This window comes from Anolis carolinensis, chromosome 6 (assembly GCF_035594765.1).
Source record: "Anolis carolinensis isolate JA03-04 chromosome 6, rAnoCar3.1.pri, whole genome shotgun sequence".
In the NCBI taxonomy this organism is placed as follows: Eukaryota; Metazoa; Chordata; class Lepidosauria; order Squamata; family Dactyloidae; genus Anolis; species Anolis carolinensis.
In genome coordinates, this window is record NC_085846.1 from 38865207 (window position 1) to 38881970 (window position 16764).

A 16764-nucleotide genomic window follows, 5' to 3' on the forward strand; every position below is an offset into this window, starting at 1 on the left:
CCCATGCCTAGGTCTTTAAGCTACTCCTCATAGGGATAGTTCTCCAGACCCTGGATCATTTTAATTATCCTCCTCCAATTTAAGGGAGGTGTTTAGTCAACGCCTCCCTTAAATTGTGGTGCCCAGATTTGGACACAGTATTCCAGGTGTGGTCTGACAAAGGCAGAATAGAGGGGTAACATGAATTCCCTGGATCTAGACACTATACTCCTATTTATGCAGGCCAAAATCCCTTTGGCTTTTTTAGCTGCTGCATCACATTGCTGGTTCATGTTTAACGTTGTCCATGAGGACTCCAAGATCTTTTTCACACATACTGCTGTTGAACCCGGTGTCCCCCATTCTGTATCTTTGCATTTCATTTTTCCTGCCTAAGTGGAGTATCTTGCATTTGTCCCTGTTGAACTTCATTTTGTTAGTTTTGGCCCATCTCTCTAATCTGTTAAGATTGTTTTGAATTCTGATTCTGTTTTCTGGAGTATTAGTTATCCCTCCCAATTTGGTGTTGTCTGCAAACTTGATGATCATGCCTTCTAATCTTTGATCTAAGTCATTAATAAAGATGTTGAACAGAACCGGGCCCAGGACCAAACCCTGCGACACTCCACTTGTCACTTCTTTCCAGAATGAAGAGAAAGCATTGATGAGAACCCTTTGAGTTTGTTCACTTAACCAATGGAAACATCTAGACTAAGTAAGCTGCGAGCCATTCAGCACTGTGTCTGGATCCAATACTCAAACTGTATTATAATCTACTGTACATTAAACCAGACCTTTGAAGCAGAGCCTTTTCTGCTTTGGCACCCTACCTCTGCAATTTCTTTTTCCACGAGGTATTTTTTTGCTTTCTTTTTCCCATCAAGTGAAAATCTTTTTGATTCATAAAGGCTTTTAAAACAGGTTGTATACTGGCATGATATTGTATTACTTTATGTTATGTTGTTTAGCTGTCCAGTGTTATTGTGATATATATTATTGCTTATACATTGTCCCAGTCGCAAGCAAATGTAGGTGCTGTTGAAAAAGCTCCGGATGGAGTAGACCAACTTCTCTCACCTCATCTATCTAGGTCACAGTGATATGATACAGACCTCACCACTTTCTTTGTCAGCAAAGGACATGGATAACCTTTACATATATGCATCAGTGTACACTGATAATCTCCCACATATCAATAAACATGATATGTTTTGTATATAAGACCAGCGCCGAGAGCACTATGGACAACACAGGTGAGAGAAAGAAAATTGTCTTCAAACACATCAGTGATTTGTCAACGGAACATGGCTTCAGGTATGTTTTTTAAATTTTATTTTAAGGAGACGAAAGTTGCTACTTGATAAATTATGAGAACTGTGCTTTTTGTGGTAACAAGACCTGAAGAAATTGAGTGACTGAAGAAATGTGGCATGATAAAGGTGCCGATCTTAATTAACATTAAATCTGGGAATTGGCTGATTATTTCATTTTTATTCTAACCTTTCTGTTAGTGCTAAACAAATGTGTGTTTGTGAGTTTTAGGGGAACATAAAAATAAATATGAGAAAAGTATAGTTTTGATATAAGTTCAAACAAAATTCAACACAGAGAGCAAGTTAAGTGAGAGAATGAGTACAGGGTTCGAAAGTCTAAGCTTCCACTGATATTTTAGCACTCCTTTAAAGTAATTTTCAGTATTGAAAATTGCTGCCAAGTATGCAATCAACTTATAAAGCAACCATCTTGGATAGTGCCATTCAAGAGATGATAGCAGTTTTGAAGAGATAAAAATATATCCATGCTGTCTACATGTACTAGTAGTTCTATCTTGCACTGGCTTCTCCAACTGTCTTAGTCCATATTGTCCGTCAAAGTGCCTAGTTGCAGCATCAATGAGATTCCTAACTGGCACATGGTATAGTTGCAGAAAATGTATTCAGTTCCATTCTGGAAGTTCTGGAAGTCACTTTTAGAAATATGTAAGTAATTATACATCCATCCCGTAAATCATTGACAATATACAATTTGAATCAGTTTCTTTTAAGCAACTTTTCCTGGTGTTTCTTGAATTGCCATTCCTTTTTGCATTCCTTGGTGGAACAGAAGCCATCTAAAACTTTTGGGAGAGAAAATAAACACAGCTAAAGCTCCACTCCCCCCCCCCCCCCCCCACACACACACACCTTAAAAATGAAAAATGCAACATGTAACTATTACTAGTGACATGGAAAAGCTAACAGTGTTGCAAGATGTTGTTTACTCCAATCTGCTCACCCCGCACCCCCACCCCAAACCCTTGATAAAATGTTATTTCTAAACTTTGGCATCTTTACTTAAAGGTTCTTCAGTAGAAACTGTGGAAAAGGTACATTGTAGTTACACTATTTAGGCTATTGACTTTCTCGATATAAGGCAGGGATTCTTAACCTTCTTTATTCCACAGACCCCTATGGCAGTCGGGTGAAAACCATAGACCCCTTCTTAGAATGTAGCAGCAGATAGTTGTATGACACTCAACATGTCTTTAATTAAATGCTACTATGTACACAGCAGGGATGTGATCGTGTGTGATCACTACTTTTCCAGGTTTTTTAATAGCTTAGAATTAAATTCTAAATACTCATGTGAAAATGTCCAATACTGGAAATGTGAAAAATGCGAACCTGCTGTAAGTGTTAGCCTTCAAATCAAATGAGCTATCCGTGGTGCTAAGCTCTAGCCCTCAAATAGCTTCAGGACCTGGGACAGCTCATTCCAGATAAACCCATAAAGAAATGTATCACTTCCCACTGGTTCTTGCTGGTCTGAAATGTGGAGAATAAACAGAGCAGTTTAATTGGAAGGCACACTCCAAACTCACACACCTATGTCTGCAGCAGGCACCCAATAAATACTCTTTATTGTAGATAAATAGATATATATGACCTGAAGAGAGTATTACAACCTCCTGTTAAATCTTCCAAAACACTGAGTTTTATGTATATGCTGAACCTGGCAAAAAGCTTATAAATTACCACATCTTCATCTGGGAAAGTTTAATATATCTGGAGAAAAGTCAGGAGAGTCCAAAGAGAGGGTTGTGAAGCAGAAAACAATTCACATTTAGCAAAGTTTTTAAAATTCACATGCGAAATTAGGTTTTCTAAATTTGACACTCTAAAAAGTTAGCTGAATTATATAACAACTCAGAATTCAAAAAGTTTAGTTTTTAAAAGCTGATTGCAAGGTTTTGTATTACATTTCCCTAGAATTAAGCTCACCTTTGAGGAAGCATACCAATTTGCAAAAGAATTTGTGTTCTGCTTAAGTGTCATACTGTTTATTTTCATTAATATGAAGATTAACTGAGTCTTCCAGAGGCTCTGTTTCAATCTAAGAAGCTCGGCTTTCCTTTTCTTTTGCAGTACCTGGGCACTCTACTCTGTTGATCACTGCTTTGTTTATCTTGGCCGTCCAATGTCCTGGAGGAACAACAGCCTTCCCAACAATGTCTCGCTCCAGCCTCTTTGCCAATGCAGTACTAAGAGCCCAGCATCTTCACCTGCTTGCCACAGATACCTTCAAGGAATTTGTAAGTCATAGTATATTGCTTGGGACTGTCGTCTATTTTCTTTCCATGACATAATTCCATATAATAATGGGTTATCTTGGGGATGTGCGTATTTATAAAGTGGGAAATGGAACAGGGCCTCCCAAAAAATAAGGCAGCACTTAATATATACTTTAGAAACCAAGCTATGCAGATAGATAATGGTTAAAAAATAAACCATATTAAAATATATACCCAAATAGGACCCAAACAATTACCATCCAGTCAGCCTCACATCAATACCAGGAAAGATTCTGGAGCAAATCATTAAGGAGGAAGTCTGCAATCACTTAGAAAGGAATGCTGTGATTACTAAAAGTCAACATGGATTTCTCAAAAACAAGTCATGCCAGACTAATCTTATCTCTTTTTTCAATAGAATTACAAGCTTGGTAGATGCAGGGAATGTTGTGGATGTAGCATATCTTGATTTCAACAAGACCTTCGACAGAGAACCCCATGACCTTTTTGCAAGCAAACTAGTCAAATGTGGACTAGGCAATGCTACTGTTAGGTGGATCTGTAATTGGTTAAGTGACCAGACTCAAAAGGTGCTCACCAATGGTTCCGCTTAATCCTGGAAAGAAGTGACTAGTGGAGTGCTGCAGGGTTCGGTCCTGAGCCCAGTACTGTTCAATATCTTTATTAATGATTTGGATTAAGGTTTAGAGGACATGCTTATTAAGTTTGCAGATGACACCAAATTAAGAGGGAGAACTAATACTCCAGAGGACAGGATCCGAATTCAAAATGACCTTAACAGATTAGAAAGCTGGGTCAAAACTAACAAAATGAATTTCAACAAGGATAAATGTAAGATACTACACTCAGGCAGAAAACAGGAAACACAAAGATACAGGATGGGTGATGTCTGGCTTGACAGCAGTCCATGTGAGAAGGATCTTGAAGTCTCTGTGGACAACAAGTTGGACATAAGCCAATAGTGTGATGCAGCAGTTAAAGCCAATGGAATTTTGGGCTGCATCAAAAGAAGTATAGTGTCTAATTTGAAGGAAGTCATGGTGTCTTTCTATTCTGCTTTGGTTAGACCTCACCTGGAATATTGTGTCCAATTCTGGGCACCACAGTCCAGAGGAGAGCAACTAAAATGATCAAAGTTCTGGAGACCTGAGGGTCTTAATGAACTGGACATGTTTAGCCTGCAGTAGAGAAGATTGAGAGGAGATATGATAGCCAATGGCCATGTATAAATATGTGAAAGGATGCCATAAGACAGAAGCAGCAGGCTTGTTTTCTTCTGCCTTGGAAACTAGGACTTGGAGCAATGGGTTCAAATTACAGGAAAGGAGATTCCACCTGAACATTAGGAAGAACGTTGTGCCTCCAAGAGCTGTGAAACTCTTTGCCTCGGTGTGTGGTGGAAGCTCCTTCCTTAGAAGCTTTTAAACAGAGGCTGGATGGCCATCTGTCAGGGGCACTTTGTGCTTTTCTCGCATGGCAGGGGGTTGGACTAGATGGCCCATGTGGCTGCTTCCAACTGTATGATTCTATGAGTCTATACCCTAATTCCTTGACAAGTTTACTTTCAGGATATATAGGATATAGAAGTACAGTGTTCCCTCATTTATCGCTGGGGTTTGGTTCCAGGACCACCCGCAATAAGTGAAAATCCACAAAGTAGGGACGCTATATTTATTTTAATATTTATACATTATTTTAGTAGTTATACACTATTTTAAGTCTTTATCAACCAATCGTGTGTTGATAAATTTCCTCCTTCGACTCCTGTTGCTGCTTGGGCTCCTTTTCTCTCCCTTCAGCTTCTCCTTCCTCCCTCCCTTATGCTGTAAATTGTAATTTTTTCATTATTTATAATAGTCTTTTACAGTGAACCACAAAATAGTGAGGAAACACTGTATTTGTCAGAGCCTAGAAAAGTACTTTTGTAAGTAATTAGCAACAGTTCTAAAGTCAGGAATAATTGGTTGCCACTATAAATGCAATTTTTAATGAACTCTTTATAATCTTATTATTCAAGAGGGATACTTTAAAACTATCAGATGGCTGCTAATTGTAGTACAAAGCAAATTAAATAACACACACATATGTGCCAAATTCTGTAACTACAAAATAAAATAGTTATACTGAAAAAGAAATGAAGTTTTCCCTTATGTTATGTCATAATGTAACTCAGTTATGATTTCAATCATAGCAAAGAGTTCATACAAGGAACTAGTTACCACCCCACTTTGCTGTTGAGTACCAAGGAGAGAAATTAATTTTAAGTAGGAAAAGAAGAAGGAACTATCTTTTTCAGAATTTTGACAACCGACAATAGATTTTCTGGAGCAGATGAGGTTTTGGGAGACATATACCAGGTGATTTTCAAAAGCAGACACATTAATATGAATGCAAACAAAGTCATATATACACAACTTACTATTTAATTCTGCAGTGAGGACATTTTATACTTATCAACAATCAAAATTTAAACTGCCGTGTGTATGTGACTTCAAGTCACCTGTCAATTTATCTTGAATTTCATACGATTTTCTTAGATAATTCACAGTTATATAATCATTTCAAAAGATATATTATTTTACACGCTTGTAGTCTTAAATCTTTTATTCCCATAATCTAAACCTATGGCATTTTTATTATATTGAGATGCCAGTTTCTATCGTTCTATTGCCAGATCAATTTTTTAATGAGGAGGAGTTAATGGAACCATGTTATATAGTCGGATAGTTCCCAAATTTTCCTAAATCAGTTCCAGTAGGTTGTTGGTTTCACTTCTATCCTTTTGTAAACCAAACTTGAAATTGGAATTACATGCAGGATTAGATTATATTAATCCAAAGAAACAGTATCCTTTACACTATGCAAAGGCTGAGCATTCCTTATCCAGAATTTTTAAATCTAAAAATAGAAAATAAAGTTGTTACTATCTCAGCCATCTGAAATGGCCACAAGGATGGCTGAGAAAGTAACAACTTTACTTTTTGATGATTCAAAAATTGTTTCATGGAGAAAAGTATTTAAAATATCGCAAATAAGACAACCTCTAGGCTATGTATATAAGGTATATAAGGTATAAATAAAACATACATTAAGATATCTTATTATGTAGGTCTATGCAATTTTGAAATCCCAGACATTTCTAGTCCCAAGCATTTTGGATAAGGGATACTCAATCTGTACTATCCATTACAAGGTGTATGTGGAAGTAAACATTTTCTGAAATCATCTGGCCATGAATTAGTCTCCTGTTTTAATATTGTATGTTTTTCGTATGCTTCTTGCCGATTTTAACGATTGTTTTATTGCTATTGATGTTTTACTGGTATAATTGTTTTATAGTCGTGTTACTGATATTGATTGTTTTATCGGGCAAGGCCCCATGTAAGCTGCCCCAAGTCCCTTCGGGGAGATGGGGCGGGGTATAAAAATAAAGTTGTTGTTGTTGTTGTTATTATTATTATTATTATTATTATTATTATTATTACAGAGTGAATCTCCACATGCCACTGAATAACTACACCTAGCCCTCATACTTCCTGAACACAATAAGAGTTTGCCAAGGTCCGAAAAGGATCCTTTCAAACAGACACAGATCCACCATGTAATAAATGTAGATGGCTACCTAATGGATAATATGGTGGGCACCATTAGAAAGGGCAGAAAAGATGGAAGTCAGACCTGACCTAGAGGAGCAAACTGCTAGGAAGTTATCCCAAACAAAAAAGATCACTAATAAGTTGCACATCACTCTCCTTAGGCAGGTAGCTTTCATTTTCGTGAGCCTTATGATCTATATGTGATTGAGGAGATAACTTTTAGATCAACACTTCTGGCTTAACTTTGTCTTGGGCCAGATGTATTTCCGAGATGGCTTGAAACCCAGCACTGCTCCATGTGGCCTTTGTTGGGCTGTAGCCAGGGGCGGTTGAACTGGTAAGTGAAGTACGCAAATGCAGAAGGCGCCAATCCCCTGGGGGCGCTATTGAGGAGCCCGGTAGAGAAAGAGAGAGAGAGAGAGAGAGAGAGAGAGAGAGAGAGAGGTGGGCAAACAAAGGTTCTAGGAAAAAGTAACGCACCACAGGTTTCCCTAGGCTGGGCCTTGGCTGGAGGGAGGAGACTTCTCCCTCCGGCCAAGGCCTGGCACTTTGGGGAAATCTCCATGGCTCTCTTCTTCCACTCTCACTGCATTGCGGGGGGGGGGGGGGGGGGGGATACGATTTGCTTACACTTAAAAATTGCCTAGGGCTGGCCCTGGCTGTAGCTCCCAACATTTGCTTTGCTGGCTAGGGCAGTCAAAATTGGCCGCTCTTTGCCACTCTGCTTATCATCTTCTTTCCCCCCTTCTGAGTTGACTGTGTGGACAACAATGTTCAACCTCTTATAACATGCAATTTGTACAGGAGCGCTCCTACATCCCAGATGACCAAAGGCAGTCCAACAAGAACTCTCAGTCTGCCATTTGTTCCTCTGAAAACATCCCTGCACCCACAGGGAAGGACGACGCACAGCAAAAAACAGTAAGTCGATTCCCACATTGCTTGATTTCACAGAACAGCCCTGCAAATGTCCAGAATGTGGAATCTTGTATTTCATGTGTGTAGATTATCACTTCTCTGAAGATCTAGGAATACTTTATCAATGAAACTATTTGTATGCAGATACTGTGGAATATACCCTTGTCTGTTTCCACAGTACAACCCCTGTATCTGCAGGATACACTGTTTCATTTATCCTCATTCACATCCAACAAAATATGCCCTCTCTAGAGATTTTCTAGGTCCTCTAGCACAACTCTAAGGCATTCTTGGGTCAGAAGTCCTTCATTTCACTATGGTTCACTATTATCCAAGAACATATCCACCATGGATACTGGGGTCATACTATCAACTTCTCCCATCAACCCTCCTGAGAATATGGATACTTCATACACATTATATCTCATCTCTTCTTGTTTTTGGGTACCACCTTAAACAAACACATTTACACCACTTGTACAGGTACAAGACAGTCTCTGGAGAATGAAATATGAAGTTCTGAGACCTACTTGAACCCTCAAATATTACTTGAGACCTGTGTTCTCAATCTTAAGAGTTGTGGTGGAAAACACGAATGCATTCATTCAGCTATTCTTGAACTGCTCGTCTCTTTCTTTCTAGGACATGGAATTGCTCAGGTTTTCGCTCACTCTCATTCAGTCATGGCTAAGTCCTGTACAGCACCTCAGTAGGATGTTCACTAATACTCTGGTCTTTGGTACATCGGATAGAGTCTATGAAAAACTTCAGGACTTGGAACAAGGAATTCTGGCTCTGATGCGGGTAAGCCATGTCTAACAAGGGTATCATTGCACTATATTCCTCTGCCCCAAAGCATCTTAGAATATAACATTGTATTTTAGTTCTAGTGGTCCCTCCAGGCCATCCTCTCTTCCATCCAAGTGGTCTTTTTTCTTTTTTCTTTTCAGATTCATATGTTATTTGAGTGATTATATTCCTTCTGTTTATGTGATTGTTTTAGTCAATTGATATGTTTTGTTTTTTGTTTTTAATTCTTATAGCGTTTTATAGTGTTTTCAGTGTTTTATTGTACAATGTTTTAAGCTGATTTTATATTGGAAACCGCCCTGAGTCCCTCTCGGGAGAGAGGGCGGTATACAAATAAACTTTTACTTACTTACTTACTTACTATCAAGAGCCATGGGTAAATAATGGCTTTTCTGTCACTTTGGATTCTGCCCCTTCCCTTCCCAGAAATAACTAAAGCAATATGAGAAAATAGTTTTCTTCATGGAAAATATGCCCTTAGGATTGGGACTTTGTCACTTTAGAAGTATACTGGACTGAATATGCTAGAAATACAGTAGACTTTAGAAATAATTAATTTTTATAATGTATTTTAATGATGTATTTTTATAGTTTTAATTGATTATATGTACTGTTTTTGTTTTATTATTATGTTCTTGGCATTAAATGTTGCCAACTGTTGTAAGCCGCCCTGAGTCCCCCCGGGTGAGAAGGGCGGGGTATAAATTCTGGAAATAAATAAATAAATAAATATACTACAGTGATAGATAGTTATAAAACCACAAATGGTTTGATGCAGCTATATCAGGCATGGCAAACTTCAGCCCTTTGGGTGTTTTGGACTTCAACTCCCACAATTCTTAACATGCTGTTAGGAATTGTGGGAGTTAGAGTCCAAAACACGTGGAGGCCAAAGTTTTCCCTGAGCTACAGTGAAAAATTAATGCAGTTTGATACCACTTTAACTGCCATGGCCTAATGCTGTGATACCAGTGATTCCATAGCATTGAGCTGTGGCAGTTAAAGTGGTATCAAACTGCTGCAATGTAGGAGCATCTTAAGGTAAAGGTAAAGGATTCCCCTGACATTAAGTCTAGTCGTGTCCGACTCTGGGGGTTGATGCTCATCTCCATTTCTAAGCCAAAGAGCCGGCGTTGTCCATAGACACCTCCAAGGTCATGTGGCCAGCATGACTGCATGGAGCACGGTTACCTCCCTGCCGGAGCAGTACCTATTGATCTAATCACATTTGCATGTTTTCGAACTGCTAGATTGGCAGAAGCTGGGGCTAACAGCAAGAGGTCCCCCTGCCCCCCGGATTCAAACCGAAGATCTTTCAGTAAGCCAATTCAGCAGCTCAGCCATTTAATCCGCTGTGCTACCAGGGGCTATGCTGCTTGAAATAGAGTACCTCACCGTGCCCTATTTCCCTGTTTTTAAGAAATGCAAAGCCATTCCCTTTTCCTTCTGTGTCTGTTTTATTGAGATTGTAAGGCTGACGATAAAGAGCTGTCAAATTAAGTATTTGTTAGGAACTATCAAATGCCCTTGAAGGCTTTTATGACTGAAGACAAGAAGACAAATAGTCCAAATAAATAAATAGTAAATAAATAAAATGTGCCAAAATGCATTTTGCAAAACCTCCATTTAACTCGTTTGTGGCTATTCACAGGAACTGGAGGATGGGAGCACTTGGGGCCTTCAGCTTTTCAGACCTATTTATGAGAAGTTTGAATCCAATCTCCGGAATGAAGGCTCATTGCTAAAAAATTACGCTCTCCTGTCCTGCTTCAAAAAGGACCTGCATAAGGTGGAGACCTACCTAAAAGTGATGAAATGCAGGCATTCTGAGGAAATTAACTGCACAATCTGAAGGCAGAAATTTCCTACCTCTCCATCACTTCACTTCTTGTGCCATTTCCTAACACTTGCTGGAGTGACTGTGTCGCTGATCCCTCTGTTATGACTTCCTGCAACCCTGGGTCAAATCAATAAAGTGTATTGCTTTTCCTAGCTCTTTTATTTTGAGTGCCATCTATATACTGTATACCCTTATATTTGTAAAATGTATGTGCAATTTTGCCTCCGAATAATAAATGCTGTAAGCCTAGCCTATGCAAAAGTTATCTGACTATAAATAAAAAAAACTTTCATTTTAAAAGAATCACAATTTTAAATTGATAACTGCACATTCTGAATGCAATAAACAGCTTTCCACTCTACTTTCCCCATCACAATGCAAAAGAACCCTATGATAATACTAGATCACAGATTTTTAAGGAAACTCTGGGAGAATGATTCTACCAATGGCCATAATAACTATGGGTGGATTTACATTGCCATATAATGAAATTTAAATTGTGTTGAATGACATTCCATTCCAGTATTGATCCAGCCTACTATAAATGCAACCTACCAGTCTAGGAGCGGTATATCTAGAGGGATGTCGACTTCCCCAACACATCTGGCTGGCTAATGCTATAAATATAATACTAGACAATTTGTATAATACAAATTGTTTTTGAGATTGTTATATAAAACAATATGCATCCCCTCTTTTACTACAATGAATATTCAATCCTGTAGTATATAAAGCTGGGAGAATGGTAGGGAATTAAAAAGGAGTATGCTTCTATTGTTATTGAAATAATATTATATCTATAGTGAGTTAATAAGTTTCATTAGGCTCAGTGTCTATATATAAGAACTTTAAAAAAAATTATACCTTGTAGAGCAGAGGTGTCAAACTCATGTTCATCAAGGACCACATCAATCTTATGGTTCTCTTTCAACGGCCGTTGGATGGAGAATCTGTGGATAAAGAGGTCCAACTATAATTTTTTTACATAGTGATTGATAATCTTGAGCTTTTACCAAATTTTGATCCCCAGGTGTTAATGAATAATAACTCCTATATCATTTGATAATCCACAATGCAGAATGGGGATAATGGGAAACAGCATTTGTGGCTCTGAGGTTGAGGAAAGATTATACTACATTTTAAAGTCAGGCATCATATCCACAAGCCTTATATTTAAGTGCAAACCCCACTATCCTGGCTAAACAGAACAAACTGCGGCATTCCAGATGTTAATGTATCACACTACATCATCTCTACTCATGATATCTAATGATGAGGAAGACATGGGTTGTAGTCCAGCATCTGATGGGCCACATAAAATGACATGGAGGGCTAGATTCAGTCCATGGGCCTTGTGTTCGGCACCTGTGTTGTAGAGGATCTGATTCTGATACGTGATGACTCTGATTATTCATTTGCAATGTTTAAAAAAAAAACATGGTCTTTTATATTGAGCTTTTACAGAAATCCAGATGTTCAGGCATGTGCAGAGCTTCAAGTGGTGCTGCATTGTCAGGAGGGAGGAGTTAGTGGTTGGTAGAATTAATTGGTGGGCGATTACAGGCAGTTCCCAAGTTACAAACATCGGTCATAGTTAAGAATAGGGGCGAAACAACAGGAAGTAAGAGAAATCAACCACTCGGAAGAGAAAATCACTCCTGAAAATGTTATAATGAAGGAAAAGTGTCTCCACTGAAGCTTTCTCACCAATCCATGTTTCCACAACAAGCCAATTTTTTTCAAAATCCAATTGTCACAGGGACAGAAAGTGAGATCTTCTGAACAGGGCACAGACAGCCAAACTAACACCATAGGAGTATTAATTCTTTTCTGTACTATCCAAACATAGATAGATAGATATTTGGCTGGAGTTAAACTTCAGAAATGTACCTGTGCTGACTTAACATACAAATTCTGTTGCAGATTGGTGATGATAATAAATGGAAGCTCTTACATGTGCCCACAATCCAGAGTCACCCGCAGAACAAAGACGTACCACTCAGGTTTGCAGAACAAAAATACAGGAACTTTACTAATTCCAAGAGATCAAAAGAACAGTGGCATTTACAATGGTTCCTCTGATTGCTTACAAAAGTCCACAGTCATAAACAGTCCTTTCTCAGTCCACAAATCTGCTTCAGAGAAGAATACAGTCCTGTTCTTTGCCCTCTTTTTTTCTTAGCAGCAAACAGACCTCAAAAATAGCAAGGCCTTCCTGAGTACACCGCCCTCTTCACCAGCAGTACTCAGTCAGCATTGAAAGAACTTGTTCAAACTAGTTCTGCAACAGCAGAACAGAAACAGTATCAAATCAATCCCCGGGTCTTTGCAGGCTCCACCCATCAGCTCCATGCATTTCATTTTCCAGTTAATACACATACAGTGCTTTTGCAAACCATGACAAATTCAACTTCAGAACAAACCTACAGAACCTATCTTAGTGCCCTTTCACACAGCCATATAACACAGAATATTAAAGCAAATAATCTACAATATCTGCTTTGAATTGGTTTATCTGAGTCCACACTGCCATATAATCCAGTTCAATGTGGATTTTATACAGCTGTGTGGAAGGGGCCTCACTCATAACTTGGGGTCTGTCTGTATAGACAAGCCCTCTGATTGCAGTGCAAGTTCAAAATCATAAAGGTAGGGAGCCATGGAGTCTGTGTCTAGTTAAGATGAATAATGCAAAGGGACTGCACACATTTTAGGCACATTGTCATAGTCCAGTGCTCAAACCACTATACCACAATGAACTAGACTGCTTTTCCATTAATAAAGTTGGAGATAATATTAGATGATTAGACATCTATGATTCTATACAAAGTATACAAAACCTTCCGCTCTCACTCCTCAATTCTTAATACGGTAGTTTCGCCTATTCAACATAAACCGGCCGGCAGAACGTTGGACATCCGAACATGTTGGATAATATGGAGAGGAACTGCTTTTCCTATTACCCATAATATGTATGGATAATAGGAAAAGCCTATTAAATGTCAAATTATGTACGATTTTACAAATTAAGCACCAGAACATCATGTTTTACAACAAATTGATAGAAAAAGCAGTTAAATACACGGTAACGTTATGTAGTAATTGCTGTATTTATGAATTTAGCACCAAAACATTGTATTGAAAACATTGACTACTAAAAATTGACTAAAAATATAGAATTGCATAAAATGAACTTACACTAACAACATTGTCGGAAGTTAAATACATAAAAAGGTCAGTCCTGTGAAGATATTAAAAAATCTGTGATCTTTGCCTGCCTAGAAAAACAGCTGTGGATCTGGGAGACAGACTGCGTTGGATAATATAGAATGTTGGATGAGCGAAGGTTGGATAAGCGAGATTCTCCTGTATGTACAAACTCCCTTTCAGGGATTCACATACGTATTCCATAAACAGCTAATTGAGAATACTGTTCATTGCTTCGTTTGGGGGGGGGGGGGGGGGGGGAGAGCCAGTGACGGACACACAACTATGTTCGCCAAGGGATGCTAAGAACTGTAGTCCCATGCCACAAGTACACAACCAAATCTGTCTGGAGAGATGGTCAGACAGCCAGGCTCTAAAAATGTCAATAATGACACAGTTCTGTTCCTGGCTTGAAAATGTGTGTTCCTGTTTCATTGTGCAGTGCTGACGTGGCCCTACCCCACGAGGTTTGTTTGTGTGGCCGATATTTCATGAAACGCCTGGAGGGCACAGTTTTTCTGCCCAGGACAAAGAACGGAACTTTTGCAGAGATCTGCATATCCCTATATCCGTATCCCGGGACTTTTTAAATAAAGCTGCTGAGGTTTCTGGCAGAAGTCCTGCAGCGGCCTTCTTGGGAGCCTCTAAATCTCGGAACAAAGCAGCAAGTGTGGACAACGGAGGCAGAAATCCCAGGACTAACAGGTCTGTATGTGGACCTCTTCTGAAGTCCTGGGATTTCTTGCCCCTGTTTAAAACCCGTGATTTAGTGCTATCTGGAAGCGCCCCAAGTTTTTTTTTGCCAGGTTCAGAGTGGGGAAAGGGCCTTTTTCATCATGGGACTCTAACTGTGATAAGTTCCCCCAAGGAGGGCTCGCTGGTCCCTGTATTATTGTCATTCTGATGTTAACAGCCTTCTCAGATGTTAGCCAGGCCATTAACTTGCTTTCAGATCAATTCTGAAAAATCTGTTTGGAATTCTGATCTAACAAGGTAGCTTCATCCTCCATCCATGTTGGTTGTTTGGATGGAGGAGGAAGCCCTATTTTCCCCCAAAATATGTTCCAAAAGGTGCAAGACCCGGGAGTTCAGCTGAAACCCACTTGGGAAGAAAAGGTTGAAGCGCCTTTCCATTCTGTGGACCCATTCTGTGTATCATGTGAACATAAATTCTTGCATTCAAAAGGGAAACCACGTAATTAATGTAACATTAAATTGGCTCTATTTTGATAGTCATCTCCTTTGCCCTTTAAAGGAGAACTGAACCACCCGAAGACACATTGGGGCTTAGACTCTGGGGCTCTGAATTGATCATTTGTCTGCTCACCAGTTCACCTTTCCAACCCATTTCCGATCCCAAACTGTGTGAGATATAGCAGAATATCTATGTTTCCCCATAGGATTTTTTGGCCCTGTACAATAGTGTGCAAACTGTGCTGGGATTTGTAACCCCAAGAGTCACAGCTGGGGATTTTTGTATGTTGTGACTTTTATATGTTATCTGAGCACTTGATTTTCCATTCACTTTTTTTACATTCTGAACATGCTGATGAGGGCGAGGAGATACTGAAATGTCATTTTGGGAACTGCAAGCCTTGCGCAGAGTACTAAAGCCCGTTTCTTTCTACAGCAGCACAGTTTCGACAGCAAACAACCCGAACACATCTCACACATCTCATATCTCCTTTTTCTCTTTTCTCCTATCTTTTTCTTTCTAGTTCTGCTTTTTCTATTATCTATCACTTTCTCTCTTCTTCTCTTTTCTTTCTCCTTTCTCTTTTTCTTCTCTCCGTCCTCTTTATTCTCCTTTTCTTTCTCTTTCTTATTCTTCTTCTCTTTTGTCCTTCTCCTTTTCTTTCTCTTTCTTCTCTTTTATCCTTCTTCTTTGCTTTCTCTTTTTCTGTCTCTTCTCCCTTTCTTTCTCCTCCTCCTCCTCCTCTCCCTTCCCTTCCCTTCCTCTCCCCCCTTTCCCCTTTTCCCTTCCCTCATTCTCCCTTCCTCTTCCCTTAACCATACAAACATTCTGCCAGATGTTATGTGGGGTCCCTTAAAGTCAAAAAAGGAGCTACTAATGCAGAGACCTTCCTCTCAAAATACCATCTGATTTCTATGGTCACTAGTAGGCGAGAGGGAGCCACTATGCTTCTGATAGACTGGTTTAATAATCTGGGGGATTTGCTCTGAAATAGCCTTGTGCCAGGAAGGATGCAAGGGTTCATGTGTCACTGTACAGATTTGCCTTAACTAGTTCACTGCCTACCTCATGGGAGGGGGCAATAATGAGGAGTGTCAATTTCTTTATTTAGTTTTGCCATGTGTTCTTATGTGCACTGATGCATCTTTCTTGGAAATATATCTTGTACTAATAAAGTATGGAATATGCTCACATGGACTATTTATTTCACCAAAAATTATTATCCAAACTGGTAGCATGGTACTAAAATGGGTTTATTTTGTAACTTGAGCCAAAAAGAATCAATGGCTTCGTTTCCCCAAGAATTTGGAGGTTATAGTGTTTTCAGCTATGGAAAGAACAGGGGGGCACCCCTGTTTACACTGACTGGGGCATGTGGAAGCACTAAGATGTATTGGCCAGTCTTCCATATTATCTACATTGTTATGTATACTCATTAAATTCACCTTCTCTGGGGGCCTGTCATGCCACGAGGAGGCAGAACCTCACCTGCTGTCCTATCTCTTTAAGATTCTAAAGGGGTGGAACTTAGCCTTGGCTCCTACCAGCCTGAAATGGCAGTTATTTTTGTCAGTTAGATTTTGCTGTACAATTCAAAGTTTTATATTTTTTCCATAAAGATCCCAGCACTTTTATGTCCCCCCTAGTG

The 16764-nt window shown here is 39.2% G+C and overlaps 1 protein-coding gene across 1 annotated transcript; it reads left to right on the forward strand.

Moving 5' to 3' along the window:
• Positions 1-1283: 1283 nt before the first annotated feature.
• On the forward strand, positions 1284-11656 carry LOC100555670 (somatotropin). The gene is made up of 5 exons (XM_062957184.1): positions 1284-1293; positions 3357-3550; positions 7951-8067; positions 8707-8868; positions 10526-11656. Exons 1-5 carry the CDS (start codon positions 1284-1286, stop codon positions 10724-10726), a joined length of 684 nt encoding a protein of 227 aa, XP_062813254.1. The 3' UTR covers positions 10727-11656.
• Positions 11657-16764: the final 5108 nt, after the last annotated feature.